The sequence below is a fragment of the Triturus cristatus genome, chromosome 11, assembly GCF_964204655.1.
Source record: "Triturus cristatus chromosome 11, aTriCri1.1, whole genome shotgun sequence".
In the NCBI taxonomy this organism is placed as follows: domain Eukaryota; kingdom Metazoa; phylum Chordata; class Amphibia; order Caudata; family Salamandridae; genus Triturus; species Triturus cristatus.
Window position 1 is genome coordinate 676,150,899 of NC_140594.1, and position 23,127 is coordinate 676,174,025.

At 39.2% G+C, this 23,127-nt stretch overlaps 1 protein-coding gene across 1 annotated transcript in view; it reads left to right on the forward strand.

The window, feature by feature from the left end:
- The window catches only part of A4GNT (alpha-1,4-N-acetylglucosaminyltransferase), a 128,773-nt gene that overhangs the window by 80,572 nt on the left and 25,074 nt on the right, over positions 1-23,127 (forward strand). Inside the window, exon 2 of the mRNA XM_085636421.1 lies at positions 10,368-10,907. Coding sequence (XP_085492547.1) covers positions 10,497-10,907 — 411 coding nt within the window. The 5' untranslated portion in view covers positions 10,368-10,496. The remainder of the gene's footprint in view (positions 1-10,367; positions 10,908-23,127) is intronic.

Here is a 23,127-nt window from a genome sequence, read left to right on the forward strand (position 1 = left end):
CCTTTCTTTAACCCAATGTACGGTGCTATCAGTTTTCAAAGAAGCAGTAGTCATCCCATTGCAAAAAATGCAAGGCATTGATCCTCATAAGCTAGATTACTACAGACCTATATCTCTCCTTCCTTTTCCTGCTAAATTATGGGAGACGCATATAGCCAGGTCTTTTAGCTCCTTCATAGAGGAAACTAATTTTTTACTCCCATCAGGCAGGTTTCCGTAAATCACATTCCACCGAATCTGTCATACTCTCCGTTATAGATGATCTTTAAGGAAAGGAGGATGAGGACCGCACGCCGGCCTTGATTCTCCTGGACCTGTCTGCAGCCTTCGATACCGATAATCATGAAATATTGTTGGATCGTATTGCTGCAGCTGGTCTCTGAGGCGGTAAACAGACATAATATTGAATTGAAAATATCGACAGGACAGAATATCGAGTTTTTAATATAGAATGGACAGAATATCGAATTGCCAAAATATAGTGGTGAAGAATATCGAAAATCAGGTAAGAAATAAAATATCGATTTAAATAATATAGAAGTAAGTAATATCGACAGTCATAATATAGTTGTTAAAAATATCGAACTTTTTTATAGTGTTTTAAGTGTTAGTATATGTTTTAAATGTATGGATAAATTTTGGAATGTATGTTTGAATATTTTTAAAGTAATGAATTTTATGTTATTTAATTTTTGTGTAATATAATTGCGTAGCGGGTTGTGGGTTTATAGGGGATTAGGGTGGGAAGTAATTTAATTATAGTACATTAATTAATCATTTTTAGGAATTATTAATTATTTTTAATTTAATTTTGCGTTTTACTTCTGTAGCGGGTTGTGGGTTTATAGGGGAATAGGATGGGAAGTAATTTAATTGTTATTAGGTAATTATTTATTGGTATTGAAAATTAATTGGTTTTTGATTAATTATTAATTGGTAAATAATTTGTATTAATTGGTAATTAATTAGTATTAATTGTTTAATTGATAATTATGTTAATTGTATTAATTTATTATTTGTAGCGGGTTGTGGGTTTATAGGGGAATATGGTGGGAATTAATTTAATTGTAAATAATTAATTATTGAAATATTTTTTGTATATTGCTAATTAATTTATTCTTAATTTATTATTAATTGGTATTAATTTTATGTATTTATTTTTGGGACTGAAAATTAATTGGTTGTTAATTAATTATTAATAGGTTATTAATAAAAACCATTGGTATTTATAATAAAGTAATTATTAAATATTGTTTGATTGGTAATTCATTTTAATATTTTTATTTGGTATTGATAATTTATTTATTTTTAATAAAATGTTAAATTATTATTTTCTCTACTATTGCACTCACTGGAGTGGGTATAGTAATTTTTACCCCTACGCTATCCAACGCTTTCCCTACTATTGCACTCACTGGAGTGGGAATAATAATTTTTACCCCTACGGTATCCAACGCTTACCCTAGAGTTGCACTCACTGGAGTGGGAATAGTAAATTTTACCCTCCCGCTATCCAACGCTTTCCCTACTGTTGCACTCTCTGCAGTGGGAATAGTAATTTTTACCCCTACGCTATCTGACGTTTTCCCTACTGTTGCACTCACTGGAGTGGGAATAGTAAATTTTGTCCTCCCGCTATCCAACGCTTTCCCTACTGTTGCACTCTCTGAAGTGGGAATAGTAATTTTTACCCCTACGCTAGCCAACGCTTTCCCTACTGTTGCAGTCTCTGGAGTGGGAATAGTAATTTTTAGCCCTACTCTATCCAACACTTTCCCTACTGTTGCACTCTTTGGAGTGGGAATAGTAATTTTTACCCCTACGCTATCCAATCCTTTCTCTACTGTTGAACTCACTGGAGTGGGAATAGTAATTTTTACCCTCCCGCTATCCAACGCTTTCCCTACTGTTGCACTGTCTGGAGTGTCTGGTTGGAAGGGGTGGCCACCGCAGAATGCTGCACCCTGCCTGCATGGAGTGGGCAGGGAAAGCAATACAGCTGACTCCTGTGCTGGTTGTGCAGGAAGCCGGCTGGGCTGCACAGGGGTGGGCCCCTCATGTGTCCCCAACCCCGAGAACCATTGGTGTGTTCGAGTGGGACCAGCACCCCCTAAAAACATAACGACAAAAATGAAAGGAAAGGGGGAAAAAAGCTTTGTGGCTCTACCCGACACAGCGGGAGAGCTGCTGATAAAACAGTCACTACTCCTCGTGGGAGATCCCCATGATGCCCTGCAGAGCTGGCTGATTTGTAAATTTTTCTTTTCTTGTTTTCCCAAGTGGATAGAAGCACCACTAACAAACCTAGGAAGTGGTTGTGTGTGTGTGTGTGTGTGGGGGGGGGGGGTCACAGCAGCCCCCAGAAGTATTGTTTGCTAACTGACTTTATGTCTGCGGGGTCAAGAAATCCATGACCCTCTGGGATTTTTATTTATTTTTTCAAACCACCTTCATTGTAGGAGTTTCTTTCTCTACAGCTGGGGGTGCAGTACCCCCTGGGGGTTTATTTTATGGTTGCATTTTATGTAAGACGAAGGTGTATAAGAAAGATACATGTGATTAAGCTCACTCTTGGGGCTGGATTTATAGTTTCATTTTATTTGATCAGAAAGCAACGGTCCCTAGGGAATGTTTTTATGATTGCAGTCTATATAGCTTGAAAGTATACAAAAAGCACACAGACACATGTTTTGTTCATTTTAAAATGCTTTATTGACATCTTAATGTTGACAGTGATTACTGATCAAGGTGAAAATTATTTATTTACATTAATAACTGCATTTACACATGGTTATTATTGATTCTTGCATTTAAAAACAAAATGATGGTGATTTTAACATGTGGTTTGTTGATCATTAACCTTTGAGCAACTCAATAGTTACCGCATATGTTTTTATGACCCTTTAAAAGACAGTTATAATGGCGAGGAGGTGGCCTGCACCCCACTTACACAGATCCACTGCATATACTAATCTCCTAATAGGTCCACCCTTGGATATTCTCATGAACATGTAGGCTAAACAGGAGTGTCTGGTGTAGCAGCAGGCGTGGATAAGAGTAGACCCGAGGGATCCTTCTGCTAATATAAACCAGGAGTGAAACTGATATAAGTAACTATGTTACACACATAATTGCAGTAAAATCCAAACTTCTTGGCTAACATCATGCCTAAAAAGCCAATTGATCTTGCATTGGCTACCACCCCTTTGCTTTGATGATGCTTTTTTATCAAGCTTTTTACAATCTTTATTACAAATAGAGTTGAAAAGATATATAAATACAGTGGCTTGTTAATACAGATAGAGAGGATTAGACAGACAGACAGACAGACAGATAGATAGATAGATAGATAGATAGATAGATAGATAGATAGATAGATAGATAGATAGATAGATAGATAGATAGATAGATAGATAGATAGATAGATAGATAGATAGATAGATAGATAGATAGATAGATAGATAGATAGATAGATAGATAGATTGACGAATATGTTGAGATGATTGCATACAGTGATAGAATTGCAAAGATAGATAGATAGATAGATAGATAGATAGATAGATAGATAGATAGATAGATAGATAGATAGATAGATAGATAGATAGATAGATAGATAGATAGATAGATAGATAGATAGATAGATAGATAGATAGATAGATAGATAGATAGATAGATAGATAGATAGATAGATAGATAGATAGATAGATAGATAGATAGATAGATAGATAGACGAATATATAGAGATTATTGCATACAGTGATAGAATTGCAAAGATAGATAGATAGATAGATAGATAGATAGATAGATAGATAGATAGATAGATAGATAGATAGATAGATAGATAGATAGATAGATAGATAGATAGATAGATAGATAGATAGATAGATAGATAGATAGATAGATAGATAGATAGATAGATAGATAGATAGATAGATTTACAAAGATAGAGTTGCAAAGATGGATGGACCGACAGACAGTCAGACAGGACGAAACTATAGACACATATGTAAATAGGAAATTAATTTGGAATTCATTCCACTAGATATTTTGTAGTTACATGTCTATAGATGCACAACGTACAAGCTCACTGAGAGCAAACTGGAAAGCCATACACCTAGGACATTCAAACTAAATTGGTTTACAAGTTTAACTGTAGTCCTCAATTAAAATGCATACCAGTATGACATACAGGAATGCAGTTAAAAACCCACTTCATAGTTTGCACACTAAAAAGAGGCTAACTTATCAAGAGCAGTTATAAATGCACACAATCTGTTCTGCTATGGAATGTCAGCAGTCAGATAAAAAAGGCCACTCTAAAAGGAAGTTACAACTGCATTAGCAGACAACAGGAACTGATCATGCTCACATCATGATGAGCTGGTAAAAGGAGTCCAGCTATGATGTCAGGCTCAAAACACAAAGGCTACATTAAAGTAACAATGAATTAAAAACACTGGCACTGTAGGGAACTGCCATGTGTGCAGACGTGCTCTTTGTGAAAAAACAAAATGCAGTCACTCAAAGTGAAGTCAGCCAGTGACTGAATCAGGCTGACCCATTGCCACATGCACTATGCTGTAATGAGTGGAAGCAGATTGGGAATCACACAATAACAGACTAATGAATGAAGAGAGCTGCTGTAAGCCCATTTAACTAAGTATATTATAAATATAATTTTAGTACAATCAAAAGGTCTTGCCTAACACCAGAACTAAATATGTAATAGTAAAATGTGTAAACAAAGATGTGTGCACTGAAATGAGATTACAGTTGGGGGCAAATGGCAATCGTTGAGGTATGATTGTTTGTCTTGAAGACTGAGTGGTGTCTTTTTGGATGCATATATCATGTAGAATTCTAGGTTTGGTTGTTACATCATAGTTGTGCAATAGTGGTGTCTCAGGGTGGTATATGTGGATGGTGTTTAATCAATCATTCATCGTTGACTCAAAACTGTCAAAGAGTTGAGGTGAAATGTGGAGAAACTAGTTGACCACGCACCCGTAAACACTGACCTCTGTTCTGTGACCTTTCAAGGAACCTGGTTGGGGCCATAGTTGATGATGGGTAAGTCATACAAGTAAGCCTTGTCGCAAGGCAATGTTTTGTAACAGACACCAGGCTACAATAATCTTATACAATCCTTCTGGGGAGTACCGGATAAACTCCCTTATGATCAGTGGTGTCTGTGGTGTCTGTTTCGGAAATGGAGTTCTGTGTGTTGGAGTGGCAGTAATGCTACATGGGTGTAATCAATGGCACCTAATATATGAGATAAGTAGGCAATGGCAATCATCTTGCCACCTGTTGCCTTTTTATAAGGGACTGTGTCATGGCAATATACTGGTGTACTCACCTGGTAATGCATCTCAGTACCTGGCGCAAACAGCTTGATTGGTTTGCCTGTGAGATGCCCACAGTATCCCCAGTGACCCTGTGAAATGTTCCAGTGGTTAGGAACTGAATTGCAGCCCTTATTTTCGCATATACAGGGATGGCCTGTGATCTGGGTGTAGGGGAATTGAGCTTTTGCTCTCATCCTAAAACCATGTCAAAAACCACATATCTGGAGAGATGTAGTCAGTAGCAACTACTGCTTACCTGGACATTCCAAAGATGTCAACACTCTTCCTGTATATCCTCTCTCTCTTCTTCCAGTAGCAGTCCATGAGAGAAGGGACCAGCAACAAAAACATTCACCAACATGAGGAAAACATTGCCTTGGCTGTAGCCTGCTTTCGTATGTGGGCAAGCTGTGCGTGATTGGTTGATGATGCTGTGAGTTTCACTTGGAGATGGCGGTGGTGGAGTCAAGAGTGACTGTTGAATTCTCTACTTCATTCATTAGCAGGTGTATGCAAATGCTATTGACTAATTATAGCTAATTTAAACTAATTTCACTATTTTGTTTCTTTTTTATAAATCTAATCAAATATAGACTTTTTTATTAACAGGGTTTAATAAATATTTTGTACTCTTTTCTGTATATGGTGGTAGTGTTACTCGCTACCCCAATTGATTTCTATGTGTTAGCCCTGAAGTGCCAGTGAGTGGGTATGTGTTGTGCATGGCTTAGGTTGGAGTATATTTGAGCCTATTTCAGGCATGGTGCCACTGAAGTAGATGTGTGTATCATTTTGGTGAATAACAACTAGCAAATTCTTTTTGTAGGTGTATTTTTGTATTTGCTTGCCTCTTACTGTGCCTCTCTTTAAATTTGCCTTAACTCCTCCTTTTAATATTAGATATTCCCCATTTGGCAGTCACTCCTACTTGTCCCTCTAACTTTTATATGGAGAAAAAAATATTTAGAGATGCGACATTCGCAACGTTTAGCGGAGAACTCTGCACATAAGAGAAGGGAGAGGTGTATGCGGAGAACTGTACCATTTGTGAGTTCAAAAAATAGACCTACAGGCGCTCTTCTTTAACCCCTTCAGTGCCCATGACGAGCTGGACTCGTCATGGGCTGCGGTGGCGCTGTGCCCATGACGAGTCCAGCTCGTCATGAACTCCGCCCGCTAATGGAAGGCGCGGCACTGGGCGGGGAAAGGGGCGGGCATGCAAGGGGTTAAATACTCAAAAACGCCTGTAGTTAAGCCATAAATGTTGAATCTCCATGCCTTCAATTGTTTTATAGCTGCACTGAACTTAGGAGAAACTTACGTGGTGGTGAGAGTTGGGCCATCTCAGCAGTAAATAATGACCAAGTGGATAAGTGTAAACTAACTATTTTGCAGCCAATCAGAGGAAAGAATCAAGACCACAATGATGTTAGAGATTGCCATTGAAGCTAAAATGGCTGAAATAGTGAGGAAATTAACCCACTTGGTAGGCAATATAAAGAAGTTTATTTTTAGGAAACCTTCACAACAAATAAGTGTTTTGCAGATCTAATATATTACAACTTTATTTAAGTTACAACCAATCACCTGTACCAAAATAATAAAAGTAAAAACCAAAATTATCATCAATGGTAGTGGTAAATATACTCAATTCAATTGAACCATTTGTCCTACATATGTGACACATTTGGATAGAATAGAAAGCTCCTAATACATGTTTCATTGGAATATGTCCTTCACAGAGGTGTACCTTTTTTTGCTAACCTCCTATTGAATATTTTCTGTAGTTCTGAGGAACAAATTCACAGCCATTAAGAACTCGTGGGCAGAGGCTCGCGTTTTAGTGAACTGATTGGTCAGTTTTAGTTTAAGATATCATAAATTACAGACCCTCAGTCTCACATTCTGTAGATGATATTTCATGCTCGGTTGCTCAAAAAGGTTTGAGCTTTCGCTCTATTTATTTTGCTCATCAAGTCTTTGAAATTCTTTTACATTTAACATCCATCGAGGGCTGGGGCAATCATAAGGTGATGCAAGGTGATGTTAGGGTGCCACCGAGAGATGATGCCAAATTTGTAACTAATGCTGGAAAAAGGGCCTATTGTTCATTCTATGGGGAGTACACTAATATCACCACAAAAAATTATGGCTGCAGAGCTGAAATTATTTGCATCCACTCACTAGCCCGAAACAAAGCAAGTGGCCTCAATGATTGGTGAAGATCTAAGAAGATGTACATATGGCTTATAGAGCAATGTCTAAAGTCACACTTGATACTGTGATGCTATGTGGGTAATGTTTTGGAACGTTTGAACCTTAAATGCAGATACTCTTTAATAACAAAAGTCAGACCTACACGTTCTACTGATACCTTATTTTTGGGTTGAACATTCTCAACGAAGATCTGCGGTCTTGCGATCTGACTTACACTCATGTGAGTGGATTTTGAATAGTTTTTACTTCCAGATTGGGTCTTTGTTCCAGCACCTAGATTCACCAGGATTTAGAACAAAGGACCAATTTTTTCCTTTGGGGAAATCCGGCAGGTAAAATCCCATAGCAAAGGACTGAGCTACAGACCAGATCCGTTTCCCAGCCCTCTCCGACCCAAAGGCAAGGAAAGGGCGGAACATGAACCGCTCCCTCCTGTCAGACAATCTTCTCCTCTTCCCTCTCTCCATATTCCCCTCCCTCACATCATACCTTACATTGGCCCCGGGGCACATTTAACACTTGCTCAGAAAAGGTAGTAAATGTGTGAATTAAACCCCACATAAGGGGAAAACCATGTGGATTTATTTTGCGGAAAAATCGGATATGCACAGTTATCAATGGTGTTTAACTTGTAATTGTATGTATCCTTTATTGGAGACTTATCTAGGCTACCCTGAGCTCCACTCCTACCGTGAAGGGTTAAAGAAAGTCTTAGTCTTCCCTGGGTCAGAAGACATACCCTGGATAAAGTACATAAGAGAGACACTGGGTATGATGGGATGTGGGAGCCTGTGAGATGATCCGCAGGTAGCTGCCTCAACTAACAAATTATTTTTAAAGAGAAACTATAGGCAGTATACAATGTCTCACTTGCAGGCTCATCCTTCATTTGGCACACTCTCTGATTCTTTTCTTTTGATGAAGGACACATTTAAGCTGGAACAGTTTCTTGATGAGATTGAACCCCCAGCAGCAAGGAAGTTAAATTTCAGTACACTAAGACTTGCTTCCTTTACCGCCAAATGTGTCAATACTCACAAGACAGCATGGCATGCCCCTCCTGTGGGTATAACAATCAGAAGAGCATGTTTTGTTCTTCTGTCCAGCCTACTGGAAAGGAAGGAGAAAATGGTTAGCCCATATTTGTCGGAACCTAGGAGTCAGGAAATTTGCAGAGGCCTTTCGTATTTTAAAATCAGATGTGAGCCAAAGCCTGGTTTTTGCTGTATCACAATATTTGTTAATTGTATGGAGGATTAGGCAAAAGATGAGCCAACAACCAATGGCCTGACATTCACGAGGCTCTGTGACTTCCCTGATTGGACAGCACTTTAAATACTGGAGGAGGCCAGAGTGCACTGAACACACAGTTATTACTCATGATGTAAAATCATTTTGGCCTGATTTCAGACTTGCTTTATAATTCTATGTTATTTTATTCAGCGCACAGCTACTCGGAAGTGTCCCGGCGCTATAGACCGCTGGGGAACCCGTCCTGGCTATCCCTGTGAGATGGTCCCTTTCTGGGTATCTCCAAGGTGAAACCAGGCATCCCCGGCAGGCTGTTGTAGAGATGAGGCAAGCTTAATGCCCAGAGTTGCCGAGTGTGTTCCTGGTTAGAGTAGGTACCGAGGCAAGAATTATCGAGTCGGTTTTGACCCTGGTCCACGACCCTGCCACGTCAGGAATTGAACCCTGGTCGATTCTCTGCTTATGGGTCTGCCGCCTCTAACCAGTGAGCCACACCTCTCCACAATGCAGCTAACCAGTGAGCCACACCTCTCTACAATGCAGCTAACTGAAGGCACCTTCACTCCAAAATAAATGAATTAAATTGTGACAAACTGCCAGAAAAATGATTAGGCATTTTAATCTGTCTATCTCAAGTGATATAGGCTAAAATAATGTGTTACCAGCCCTGTCTCTGCAAATGGCACAATGGGCTTTTCTACTCCACATCACAGGACATTTTGCTTAGGGTTGACAGGATTGGCACAGCAGGTACATGCCAAACACCAATGGTCTAATACTTGTAAATTCTTTTTATTCGCTTGATTGTTCAGATTTTACTTCAAACAGCATAGATTGCATCTAATCACGTTTTAATATTTGTATCTGTACTTTTGTGGGTCAACAAACCGAAATAAAGTTATTGCCTTGCCCTTGCCTTGTATGTTACTGGCTGGAGGTTACCGCATGGTTCCTTTAATTACAGATGTAGAGTTCGCACCCTGCCATAATGTTCAACTTGTTTTCAGGGCCAGAAAGTATCCCTGTGAATTATTTTTTTTACTATTAGTCCCATATTATGCGAAGTGTTAGTCTTCTGACTTTCCATAGTAATGTTTGTGTTGCTTCTCCCTCAAGAATTTTGTTTTAAAAATCGGTCTGTAGATTCATTTTACAGCACATTCTTTCAAATATGTTAGGTAATCATGTGATTTACATGAGGTTCTGGAGAGGTCCTCATGAAATATTCCTGTCCTTCAAATTCTGACACAGTTCTTGGGCATTACTTCTTTGCAAACTTAAAATATATATATGCTTACAATCTATTTTCTGCTGCTCCCTAAGGGTCCCTGAGTACCTCCAGTATTGAACACAACCGTGTCCACTCAGCTTATGTGTGAGTTTTGCCTGTGACACAAATGTTCAGTCCAGACCTTAAAATATTTCGCAAGAGGCCAAATAAATTTCCAAAGCCAGAGAAGTGTATGGCAGTGATTTCAAAATATCCAGGAAGGGAGCAACCATTCATTTGTAGGTTTGTGACTCATGGATTTTATTACTGTTTTATCCCAGATTCCGAAGTAAGATGTGACTACCTGCAGCCAAGATCTCTTGAAGAAGTTATCTTCTGACCAAGACAAACAGTTGACTTCAGCAATCATTGAAGCTACTGCGTGTCTGAAAAAGAGGCAAACACCAGCAATGCTGAAAGCTGCAGGCCTACTCCTCTTCATCATGTCTATCGTTGTATGCTGTGTTCTCTACAGACTTAGCCTGAATATGGGCTGCTTGTTGTGCATGCCTGTGTTCTCCAACAAGCCTCAAACGCTCAAAGACATTCTGAAACCAGGCACTGGAATCATCTTCTTGGAGACGAGTGATCGTCTAGAACCTAAGCCCCTGGTTTCTTGTGCAGTGGAATCAGCGGCCAGGATTTACCCTGAGAGACCAGTGGTATTTTTGATGAAGGGGCTGGTGAACCACACGGTTGAGGAGACAAACAGCACACATGAAGCTTTCACTCTGTTGTCTGATATTCACAATGTCTTTTTTTTCCCACTCAACATGGAAACATTGCTTGAAGACACCCCTCTGCTTCCATGGTTTATTAAGGTACGATGAATCTTCTTGTGAGCTATAGCGTAAGATCAGGTGCATGGAAAAACATTGATGGGGAATATGACTGAGCAAAAGTGATGGGTCTTGCACTGTGATTACCTCATTACAGACCCCAAAGACACCAATAGACACTCAGGGGTTCTCATATCCGTTTGCTAGTGAACCTTACCGGGACCCCCTTGAAGTTCCAAAACAACAGCGTAATATTATTTAAATCTCCCTAATGCCCACATATTTGGATCCACCTTGTAGTAGGATACGTCTACTTCTCAGGCTGTACCTGTGTGTGATGCGTGTGATGTGCTGTGGGCAATGTTTGTGTTATTTATTGGGACTTGCATATTAGTTATAGGCCTGTAGACATTGTAAACATTAATCGTGTTAACTTTCAGTTAAAGCTAACCAGCATGCCTATGATGTTCGTAAAAATAGCACTAATAATGTGATTACATCAGTGAGCGAAGAAGTCCATTGCTGTCGCAAAATGTCCTTCTGCTAATGCGTGCTTGGTAGGTAGCAGTGGGTGTTGCAACGTCATATTAATTCTTTTACACAAACGGTGGGTCATTGCTTTCCAGGGTGTGCGCTGATGCCACCCAACTGTGATGTTCACCTAAACCGATTTATTTTTTCCTTCAGCGTTTACCACGTGCTTCCCTTAATGGCCCTTTGGACAGTCCAGAAAAAAACACATGTCGCACAATGTCTCAGAATAATGATTTTTAGAATTGGACTCCTAGGCCAGATTTACAGGCCCCTTGCGACACTTTTGCACAGCCATTGTGTCACTTTTTGTAACGCAGCGGCAGCGCAAACAATGTGCCAGGCTGCAGCCCAATTACAACGTGGCGCATCTAGGGAGATGCATCACGTTGTAAAGCCCTGCGTCACATTATACCTGCATCAGGTATAATGTGTGCAGTGCGGGCGTTCCCACGCAGGAAAGCATCGTAGAAGTGACGCTGTGAAATCTAGGACGCCACTGCGTCAAAACCTTACACCTGCTTGGAGCAGGCATAAGGAGTGACACAGTGTATTAGGTACAAGCCTCCCCATGCATTGCTGGAGTTGTGTCGTGCTGGCGACACGACTCCAGCAATGCATTACTTTTGCACCAACAAATGCGTCATAATTTCTGACGCATCTGTTTCTCCTTGCGCCATGGTGCGTCGTACTGTAAATACGAAGCATCCTTGGTGGTGTAAGGGTTTTTTTGCACTGTGCAAGGAAACTGACGCATCTCTGCATTAGAGCAGAGATGTGTCAGTTTCCTTGCACTTTCTTGTAAATCTGCCCCTTGAAGTATTTCTAAACTGGAGTCATACTATTCTTTCCAAAGTCTTCCCGATTCTCCTACAGTAGTCCTGTGCCCAAATCGATACTCTCACAAATCCCATTAGCAGCTCTGATTTTCCTCTCACGATTGAGCAACATATGGAGGGCGGGCTGTTGCTGCTCCTCCAAACTGTTGACTTCCTTTTTATTTTGGACGGGAGCCATTACTTCTTTAACTCTAGGCAACTTCTCAGACTTCCCGAGTGCAATGGATTGCTTTTAAAAAGAGTTGACTGAAGCTAGAACTAGAGGTCAGGATGAGTTACACAGTTTTGCCCTAGGCTATCTTTCGTTCTTTGTGTTAGTTCATCAGCTAGTAGGTACCTTTTGTCACCAGTAAACGGCATAATAAGGAATCTTACTAACGGCGGAGCAGACATTTTGTTCTTGCGTTCTTGCTGGTAAACATGGACCAGTAGAATGATGTTTTTGCAAAGGTTCCCTCATATTTAAAACAAGCTTTAACATGGTCGAACTAAGCATCTTGAGTGCTGCGTAAAATATCTTAGTTAAAGAATACGGCGCCTGATGTACCAAGCCATTTTTCTGTCAAAAGCAATTCACAGCGTCACAGGGCTTGCTACTGCAACATGGATCTTGGTTTTTAGTTTGCTTATATTGCAAGTCGGCATAGCATTTCTGGCTCCAAAAACGAGTTTACCAATCCATATTGAATAACAACTAGGAAGGGAGTGAAATGGCATCCCCCTATTTGTGATTCACCATAGTATGTCCCAACGGGTTTCACTTCAATTGTGGTTGCAAACGATTGAACCTCTACTGTCACCCCAAAGAAGGGGGCAACTGGTTCGCAAAGGTGAAGCCGTCCTTTTCGGACATCTTCCCCTTTGCTGGATGACTTTGGGGAGAGCAGGAAGTGGTCCAGGGGCCATCGAGTGCTCCCCTCAATTTGTAACAAAAAGGATTTAGGGGCATATTATCAAGCACGGCGTTAAAATTATCGCCCAGAACATGGGCTTCTATTGGAATTCTCTGCTGCATATTATCAAGCCCATTTTAACACAGTTTCTTGATAATATGCCCCTTATTTATTTCGAGCAGCACCGGTTCCTTTAAAGAACAAGGGCAGATCCCAAAAACATGCTTGGGAATGCAAATGCATGAATAGTGGCCTGCTGTTCCTTTCAGGCCACCATCCCTGTGTTTCCAATCACAGGAGGTCACAAACCGCGACCTTTCTGGTTAATATTTACTAATCAGGTAATTCTTCGACTTCCTGTAATCTAAAATGTTGTGATGCACCTGATACACAGGTTACAATGCGAAATTAAAAATAGACCATAAAAAGCTTAGGGCCAGATGTAGGTAAAGTCAGCTGCTATGTTTTTTGTTCATAATTCACTCAATTATGCAAATCTGTCCAAAGTGTGAAAAATACTATGTAAATTTGAAAAGTAAGTTCGTGTTTTATCAACGTCTGGCATACAAGTTAGTTAGATTAATCAATTAAAACAATTAGGAAACATTACTATAGAAAGCAATAGCTTGCTCACGGTTTTTAGTGTGACTAGTGCTTAATTTGAGCCGGCGAATGCTAGTGGGGCCTACTGGCTCTTAATTTTGGGGACAAGAAACTTATTCATCCACATCAGATATTTATTGGGCACAAGAAAAGGAAAACACTCAGCTTGGAAAGACAGAGGAAGAGGATTGCAGGAAAACTATCACAAAAGGAGAAAGCAGGAATATAAATGAACCTGTCAATGTGAGATAAAAGGGTAGACAGTGTCTAGTAGTGGTTTAAAGAGGCCTGAGGTGAATTCAAGACTAAACAGACTTGGTATTCAGTACACTGATGCTTAATTGCACCGGGTGTGGGCTTCTGAACAGAGTTTTAGGCACCAGCACTCTTTCTTTTACAAATTAAGCATAGAAAATGAATAACTCTACACAGCAAACAATGTTAAAATTTGTTGTTTACTCACAGGGAAAAATATATGTCACTTTACATACCCCTTAGTTCTTTCTGGGACAGTATAGACATTTTCAGTGTTAATTTGTATAAGAATATGTGTAAGGGCCAATGTTTTGCTCACAAGACGGGGTGCGTACTATCGTGCATCAGGGGTGCTGAAAAGCAATGCTGCTTACTCTGGATTCCACTTCATGCCTCTTTCATCCTCTACCAGTTTCTCCCTAATCTTTTACCTCACCTTTTCAGGTTTTTTTCATTACTGGTATCTTTCTTTATTACAGTTTTTCCATCTATCTCGACATCCTTCTTTCTCCCTTTTGTGCTTTTCTCTCTCTTGCTCTGGGTCAAAATCTGATGAAGACAAATAAGTGTAGGTTCCCAAAAATGAGTGCTGATTGGCCCTACCTGCAGCCACCAGTTCAAATTAAGCACTTTACGCAATGTGCATATATGATTTATATCAGAGTAGGTTTAATAGTTTACTCTTCCCTATCAGTGATTTTAGCGACTCTATGAGCACCACAGATTGTTCTCTTGCTTTATCTGACATTACTCCTGTTGACATTTCCTCGGTTTACATTAGGTGAAGTCACTTTATTATTTGTACTTCTGATGAAACTTACTTCTCCAGTGTTCTTATTATTTGAAGTGTGCCTATACCTTATCCACTGTGAATGCCTTGCACAACTTCATGATTCATCAGCCTCTGTGGTGCCGTTCTACCCTTTTCACTTTATCCATGACACGTTTCCTTGATTAGTTGTGTTTTCAGAGGTTTATATTTGGAGTGACATTGAGGTGTGGGAGTGAAAGTGGAAAAGGTGTAGCCCGTCAGTCATGTATGTCTGTTGAAGACCACTGGCAGCTACGGGGTACGAAATTGCATATAAATATGTGTATTTACATGAAATGCACATCCGGCATTTAGCACTATATTTCAGTTAAAATGTGCCCTGGCTTTTTATTTGGAAACAAGGAAGCAATTTATGCTAAACAAATAGTGTCAAACTACAAATTCATGAATGACAGCCACTTGTGTTCTGGTCATTTGCATTGTTCCAGACCAATAATTTTGCCAAAAATGTGGTACAATTATATAACAATGCATAATGGCATAATTTAGGAGAATTGATGTAACAAGCATAACATAAAATTCACGAAATGTTGCAGTGTAGTTAAAATTTTGCTTGGGCCTAGGTGGGATGCTTTTAGTTTCATGACTCAGCTTACTGTAAACCTCTTTTGAGAGTTTTGCTCAAGCTCAGCAAACCACCATGTTTGTGACTGCCTTTTAAGAAAAGTTTTTTTAAAATGCAGCTCATTTTTATACACGGGAAAACTGGATGTGTTTGAAAAGGATCACTGACAAAATATTGATGTATACAATCCCAAAACATGAAAATATTGGAAAATAAATATTGTTAACAAACATATCCCCTACTAACACTTAACTTATAAAACCACAAATATCAAGAGCAAAAATATCATTGTTCAAAATATCCATTTTAACTTACATAGAAAACACAAATATCAGAAACAAAAATATCCTCACCTTGAAATAAACATATAATATGTTAAAAAATATCCCTTCACACAATAACGACTATAATATTATTGCCAAAATAATTAGATTCTTATTCATAAATAGAAAAAACCTTTTACATAAAACATTATTTAAAATAAACATAACTCATTTTATAGGCATTTTTAAATTAAAAATAAATCTATTACATCACTGAAATATTTACAGTTCACCGCAATAAAATATATAAATACATTCATAAAAATATAACTAAAAAAAACTAGAAATATTTATATAACAACTTAAATATTAAAATCATTTTGCAAAGCAAACAAGAAGGCTCACTCAGGAATGGGTCAGCAAAATTCAAGTGGTTTATTGAGACAACTGATGATGCGTTCGCCCCCCCCCTGGCCTTGATCACATGATCAAGGTTTTCGGGCTGAAAAGCGTCATCAGTTGCATCAATAAACCACTTGAAGTTTGCTGACCCATTACTGTTTGAACATTATCTGTTTGCTTTGGAAGATATTGAATAGGTCTGCTCCTACCGGGTTTATACTTCACCTTTACCATGCAGAGGTTGTTCTCAGAGCACTTTCGTGACCAAGGCCGCGGGCAGCAGCCGAAACGTGTAGACGTAAGCAACACTCAGATTGAAATAAACTGGAGTAAAAACCCGTGGAGTGCCGGTTCCGTCTCTGTATTGAGGGAAAGAGGTATTTTTGTTGAATATATATATATATTTTTTTCAAAATTGTCTAACATTTTAAATAAAACCTAAATTAGTGTTTACCTTTGAAGGATGTATGTGAATTAAAAAAATTCTAACAAAAACTAAACTAACCAATAAAATTAAACTATAAACCACCTTAACCTAGAAAATCACAAAAACAACTAAATCGACATTATAAAATGCACACTAATTTTATTAACAAAACACTTTAAAAATGACACACGCTCCAAGATGAGGAAACTCTGCTGGTGTCTCTGAACAGTCCCTTAAAGAAGAAATACATACATCTTGACAACTACCTAACCAAGTACGTAAAACTTATATTTAAACTACAACTTACTTATAAATAAACTTAAAAAGGCAAAATAGCAATCAATTAACACAACACTGTCCCTAAAAGAAAACACTACAACTCTGAAACATTATAAGGTGCCAGACAAAAAAACTATCACAAGCCAACAAAAAGATATAAAAAAGTAAGTATTTATACATTATTTAAAAATATAAACTCACCCCAATAGCAAGTAATAATAAAGCCTGCACCCTCAACAGCTACAAACTACCAACAAATAAACATTAAGAAATAAAGCTGAGGTCTTTTTTTATTCAAACAAAAAAGAAAACACCTGCTCCACATTAGAACATCTCCTGATGGAAAAGCTGCAAAACCGAGTGAAAGTTCTAAAAAGAATAGACAAGTAAGTATAAAAAATAGAAGCAATTGCATACTCTTATATGTAAATGACACACATATCAATTTAAATCTTTATTTATACTATTACACTACTTTCAGATACAAAGATACAGAGAGCCAAGTACATAAAATCATTTACTAAATCACATGGGTTACACCGACAACCAAGAAAGTGCATCTACACAAAATGTGAACTGGAAATGTACCAACAATTATTCTAATGCATGCTATGGGAGGGTTACTAGAAAATATGCTGTTGTAATTCATGTAAGAGAACACAGCCATCCCCCAAATGTGACAGAAATAGAAGTAAGGGAGGCAATGGAGGTTATAAGAGAGCCAAGCACTGGCTCCCATGAACCCATATCCAAAATCCTAAAAGATATACTGCGTAAAGTCCCCAAAAACATCACAGGCCAACTATCACCGATACCCACTTTAAAACTGTAAATTGCACAAACTAGAAATGCAACCAGGGACACTTCTCCTCCTCCTGGAGGATAGCAAGATGTAGAAATACTTGAACATTTATGATGAATATTAATATTCTCTCCAGCAAATAAATTACTAAAACTAAGCCATTGTCAAACCTGAATGATTGATGGCACCTTCAAAATGTGTCCTAAATCATTCACTCAGATAAACACCATACATGGTGAATACCACAACATAAATATCCTGTTTATATATGCCTTACTACCAAATAAACAAAGCAGCGTTTATTACAACCTCTTAAAGCTCATTAAACATAAACCAAATAACTGCAACTCACCAGCAATAAACTTAAACTTTAAACAGGCATTGATACAAACCATTTAAAAAAATGTAACCCCCACAGCCATACTAGGCTGCTACTCTTATTTCTATAAAGGCATATGGAGACACCTCCAACAATCTGCACTTAGGGCCTGATTGCGAGTATGGCGGTCCACGGACCACCAGACTTGTGGGGGCGTGGAGATGGCAGTCTACTGACTGACGTATTACAACAAGGGTGGTTGGATCGCACCGCCATAACAATCCAGGGATCCCTGGTGGTGGCGCAGCTGTCTTGAGGCCGTAATATGCTTGGCGGGACCGCTGCAGTCCTGCCAAGCATGTTACAAGATTCCTCTCCACCACGGTTTTAATGGCGGTTTCTCCTCCATGAAAACCGTGGCTGAGAGGACACAAAGAGGGCCCTACAGGGCCCCCTGTTGCCTTTGGGCCATGGGGTGCATGCAGAGGGCCACATGTTGTGCCTCGCAGTGTGCATGCACCCCGGTACCTGCATAGCAAGGACTTCACCAGTCCAAGCCGTGCAAGTACTGCCTTTGACATTCCCATTGCGGTGCTTATTTCATAGGCATCGCCGTGGGAATGCCAAAGAACTGCCCTCCAGTGACTGAAAAAGTCATAATCTGGTGGCAACGTGCACAGGCTTTGGCGGTGCGGCAGTGGGGTGGTCCCGCTCCACCAAACTCATAATCAGGCCTTGGCAGTTGCGGCGGTGCCATGGTAGTCAGACCGCCCTAGTTTTAATAGGGCGGTCGGAAGACTACCACCACTGCGCTGCCGCTAGGGTGGCAGTTCATGCCTCGTAATCAGACCCTAAGTGTAGAATATGCTACGAACAGCAAATTTTCCTTTAAAATAACAAGAATGATAGCACTTACCTATGTCCCTGTCACAGAGGTAGCTAACTACTACAATTTAATCATAAAAAAACTCTTTTTACCAACAAAATTAAGTCAAACTAAGCCCCCTAATGGATTATTTTGAGACACTTAGGTTTGCAGATTGCATCTGAGAACACAGGCGCCAACCCAAATTCCAAATACCATGGTGGAATGTCTATGACAGCAACTTAGCACAGAGAGACAAAAATAAACAGCACAGTGGAAGGATGGCATCATGCATCCAATCCACGCTAGGCAGAACACAACCTATACTTATAATAATAGAAGCATTGGGAAAAAAACAACACTACCAACAACTACAAAGGGAACATCCTCTAACCCAAATTGCACCTAAACTTATCCAAAAACCGAAAAGAACGTACAACATGCTACAATGTAAATTCAAAATCTTCATAAACAAAAAAGGAATAGATTAATAAGAAAAAAGAGCCAAAAGCATATTATAAAATAAATATTAACCTACACAAGTCACAAAAAAACGTCACAAAATCTAAACCAAAATGAGAAATAATTTTTTATATAAATAATAAACAAAATATTTTATTAAATCAGCCTAAACAGTAACTAAAATTGTAATCTTAAATAACACTGAGAAATTAAAATAATATATTAATTATTTACATGAATACTTTAAACCTAACCATAGTATAAAAGTATACAATTATTTAAGATATAGTGAAAAAAAATTTGAAAATGATGTTGAAAATAGATATATATAAAACAATTTATTCAATGATAAAAAAATGTAATACAAAGAAAAAAAGTTGAAAATGTACAACATACAATACGATTGACAAATGGTTTCGATTTTTCTTGCAATAATAAAAATGTATTAAAAATGTTTCATTTATTTATTTATTATTGTGAATGCCTAAATTGAACTCTTGAACCCTGGCAATCAGCCAGCATTTTCCTAATTGGGCATTTAGCTCCCAAGTAACCCTGAGCCCTTCTCTTCCCACACCTCCAGGTCCTTTAGTTCTGGGGAGGGAATCCCAAGACAGCCACCTCCTTTTTGTAGCTCCAGCCTCTCTGTTCCCTAGTGAGCAAACAACAGAAAAGGTGGTAAGAACATAGACTTGTACTGCGTATTCTTGACACTCCAAAACTGCGGTATATTTTCTATCCGTGACTGCTTAAATTGAACTCTTTGTTTCTGTGCAATCCGAACTTTTAAAAGTGCTGGTGTTCCTACCATTGACTATTGAATTTCTCCCCAAGTTTCACTGCACTTTGCTTAGGCCAGCAGGGGCAACCCAACAGACTCCCCCTTTTTTGTCTTTAAATTAAATAAAGACAAACTCTAACCTCAGAGGCTAAGCAGGGTGTGTTTGAGACATTGCTTAATCTGCTTTATGGTTTAAGCTGTGTTTGAATAGGGTATGTAGCACTCATTTTTGGCTAGGAAAAGTGAGCGAAAAGCAGCATTTTCAGTGGTTTCAGATATAGATTTGGGCCTTACCTGCTGGCTAAAACAGGACCTAAAAAGTGTAGATTGAACCTGTCAGTATCCAAGGAGATTCTGACTTTAGGAGCAGCTCTCCTTGTCCCCTAGCCATCACACCATGCTTGAGGTCACACGTTCCTTATATAGGTTTGCTATTAGGCATTACATCTGTGCTCTTATTGGCTGCTGTATCTAGTGTTTCTGTTGGGATTAGGTTTAGTGTTCTGATTGGTTGACAGATCTAGGGTTCTGATTGGTCCCTGGGTTTGTGATTCTATTGGACGTAGGGATTAGCGTTAGTGTTCTAATTGGCTTATAGATCTAGGGTTTCTGATTGGTTTCTGGGGCTAGGGTTTCTATTGGACCTAGGGCTTAGGGTTTTGTTTCTGATTGGCTGCTAGGCCCAGGACTGTGATTAACTGTAAGGGTCTGGTCTCCTATTGGTCCTAGGGCTTAGGGCTAGTGTTGTGATTGCTTAGGGTTAGGACTAGGGTTCCCATTGGCCGAAGGGATCACTTGACCTAGGGCTCATGGCGTCTCTGCCTGGGCGTCTGGGATAAGGGCTGAGAGGACAAGGGCAGTTGCCTGTTTGGGATAGGTCGGGCCTAGGACCAGAAATGATTCCCAATATTCCTTTCACTAGCACCCAACTTAACCCCCACAACCATATTAACACGCTCACATCAAATGTACTCTACTCATTTACTACAAACAAACCATACACCAATTTCAATGTCTCAATACCCACAACAAAACCACACAAACCACACCTATACTCCTTTCCACCCCAACTACCACACATTTACACATTAACTCGCACACAAACCACTCTATCATATACCACTAACCAATCCACTCATCACCAGCACAACCCAAATCCATACCATATGTAATTATATCCCATCCAGACACACACTCCCCGCTCTAATTACTCCAAACAGACACCTTTCTGTCACCAACAAACATATACTCAGCCTTCCATCTTTTCATCCACCAACACCCTCCTCATCTTTTTACCAAACACAACCCTTACACTCCACTGCACCACACATACTACCTCTTTTAGCAATCAAATTTCACACAAATACTCTTAACTCTTGTTTATCCCCTCTCACATACCTCATACACTTTTTTCCAAAGCACATCACCACCCCTTTTACCTTGCAGCTTCCACTCGTCAACAATACTTTATATATAGATACTTCTCAGAAAACAAACACATTATCTCCTCCTCTCACTATTCCTCAAAAACAAAACATAACACCTACACATGCAGACCCACCAAAATGCCTTCTTAGCATTCTGGATGAGAAATACGATACAGAACAGCTACACTATTGCTAGCCTCATACACTTTATATCAGCACAAAGGACACACCTGCTACAAGTCCACAAACACTGCTTGCTCTTGTACAAAACAAAGCCACACCATCACTAAAACACATTCTCTAAACTGCCTACTAATAAATGGTCAATCAATCTAAAAAAACAAGCATCAAATCTACAACCTTCTCACTGACACACAACCTGACCTATTCTTCATAAATGAATCATGGTTGGGAGATGACATGGCTCCTGTGTTGCGTGAAGCCGTTCTTCTAGTCTATCAAACTATCACAAACAATTGTATAGGCAAAAGAGGAGGTAGCCTAGCTGTAATATTCAAGCAAACATTAAATATCACTAAAGCTGACAACGCCATACAAGTTCGTGAGGACCTCTTCAACAAATGCAACCCTTCACCATCTTCCTCCTGTAACTTCCTACTCCTTTACGGATCTCCACCTAGCAATGCAACATTCCCAGGCACACTTCTAGGCACAGTTTCAAACCTTACAACACTACAGTCCAACCTATGTATTACTGGAGACCTAAACATTTGGTTTGACAAAGTAAATATGCCCTATCCAAAAACAATCATCACTGGCTTAAATGCACTGAACCTACATCAGATCGTCCACAAACCCACACATATCCCTGGACACATCCTAGATGTAATTTTTGCAAATCCAGAAATAGCTACCTTGCAAACAATTACTCAAGTCACATGGTCAGACCACCATTTGTTTGCTTTCCAACATAAATCAACACAACGCAACACACCTAAAACCACCTTTCATGTATTCACCCATCGACCGTGGATCAAACTCAATTTTGAACACTTAGGAACACAACTAAAATCCAGTACAAATCTAGGCACAATAAATTCTATTCAAAAACTATATGACTGGGCTACAGGAAGCTTTTGATATCCTAATAACACTAAGAACAGCACAGTAGAACAAAAGAAAACATGCACTTTGGACAAATGCAGAGCTTAAAAGGGATAAAACAGCAAATTAGAAAGCTGCAACACACCTGGTTCAAACCACACACCAATCAAGACAAACGCCACCTACAGAAACTTAAAAGATTATAGAAGTCAGCAATCAAAAACACTAAGAAAAAATACTATTCAGACATAATTCAAAATGCTAAATGTGCAAATAAAGAATTCTATAAAATTCCCACCGAATTTCGAAAAACAAATTGCCTAGAAGGAGCTCATCCCATTACTCAAGAATTCACAGACAAACTGGCAAATCATTACAGGACCAAAGCAGACACTTTGGACTCTTTTTTAAAACAAAAAATTCCAGCAGCACAAGCCCTTTTCTAAAAAAAAAACCTCCAAGAGTAGGCTAACTCAGCCTTTGCATTCCTTCCAATCAAATATTACACAATTAATTTATGGACCTGGTCAAAGCAAGCAGGCCTGCCGGCAGTCCTTCTGACCCATGTCCACCACAAACCTTCCAGAAAATTCTGGAATACCCCAAAGACATTGTAAACTCAAAAATGTTCAGTTGCCTCAGAGCCGTTGAT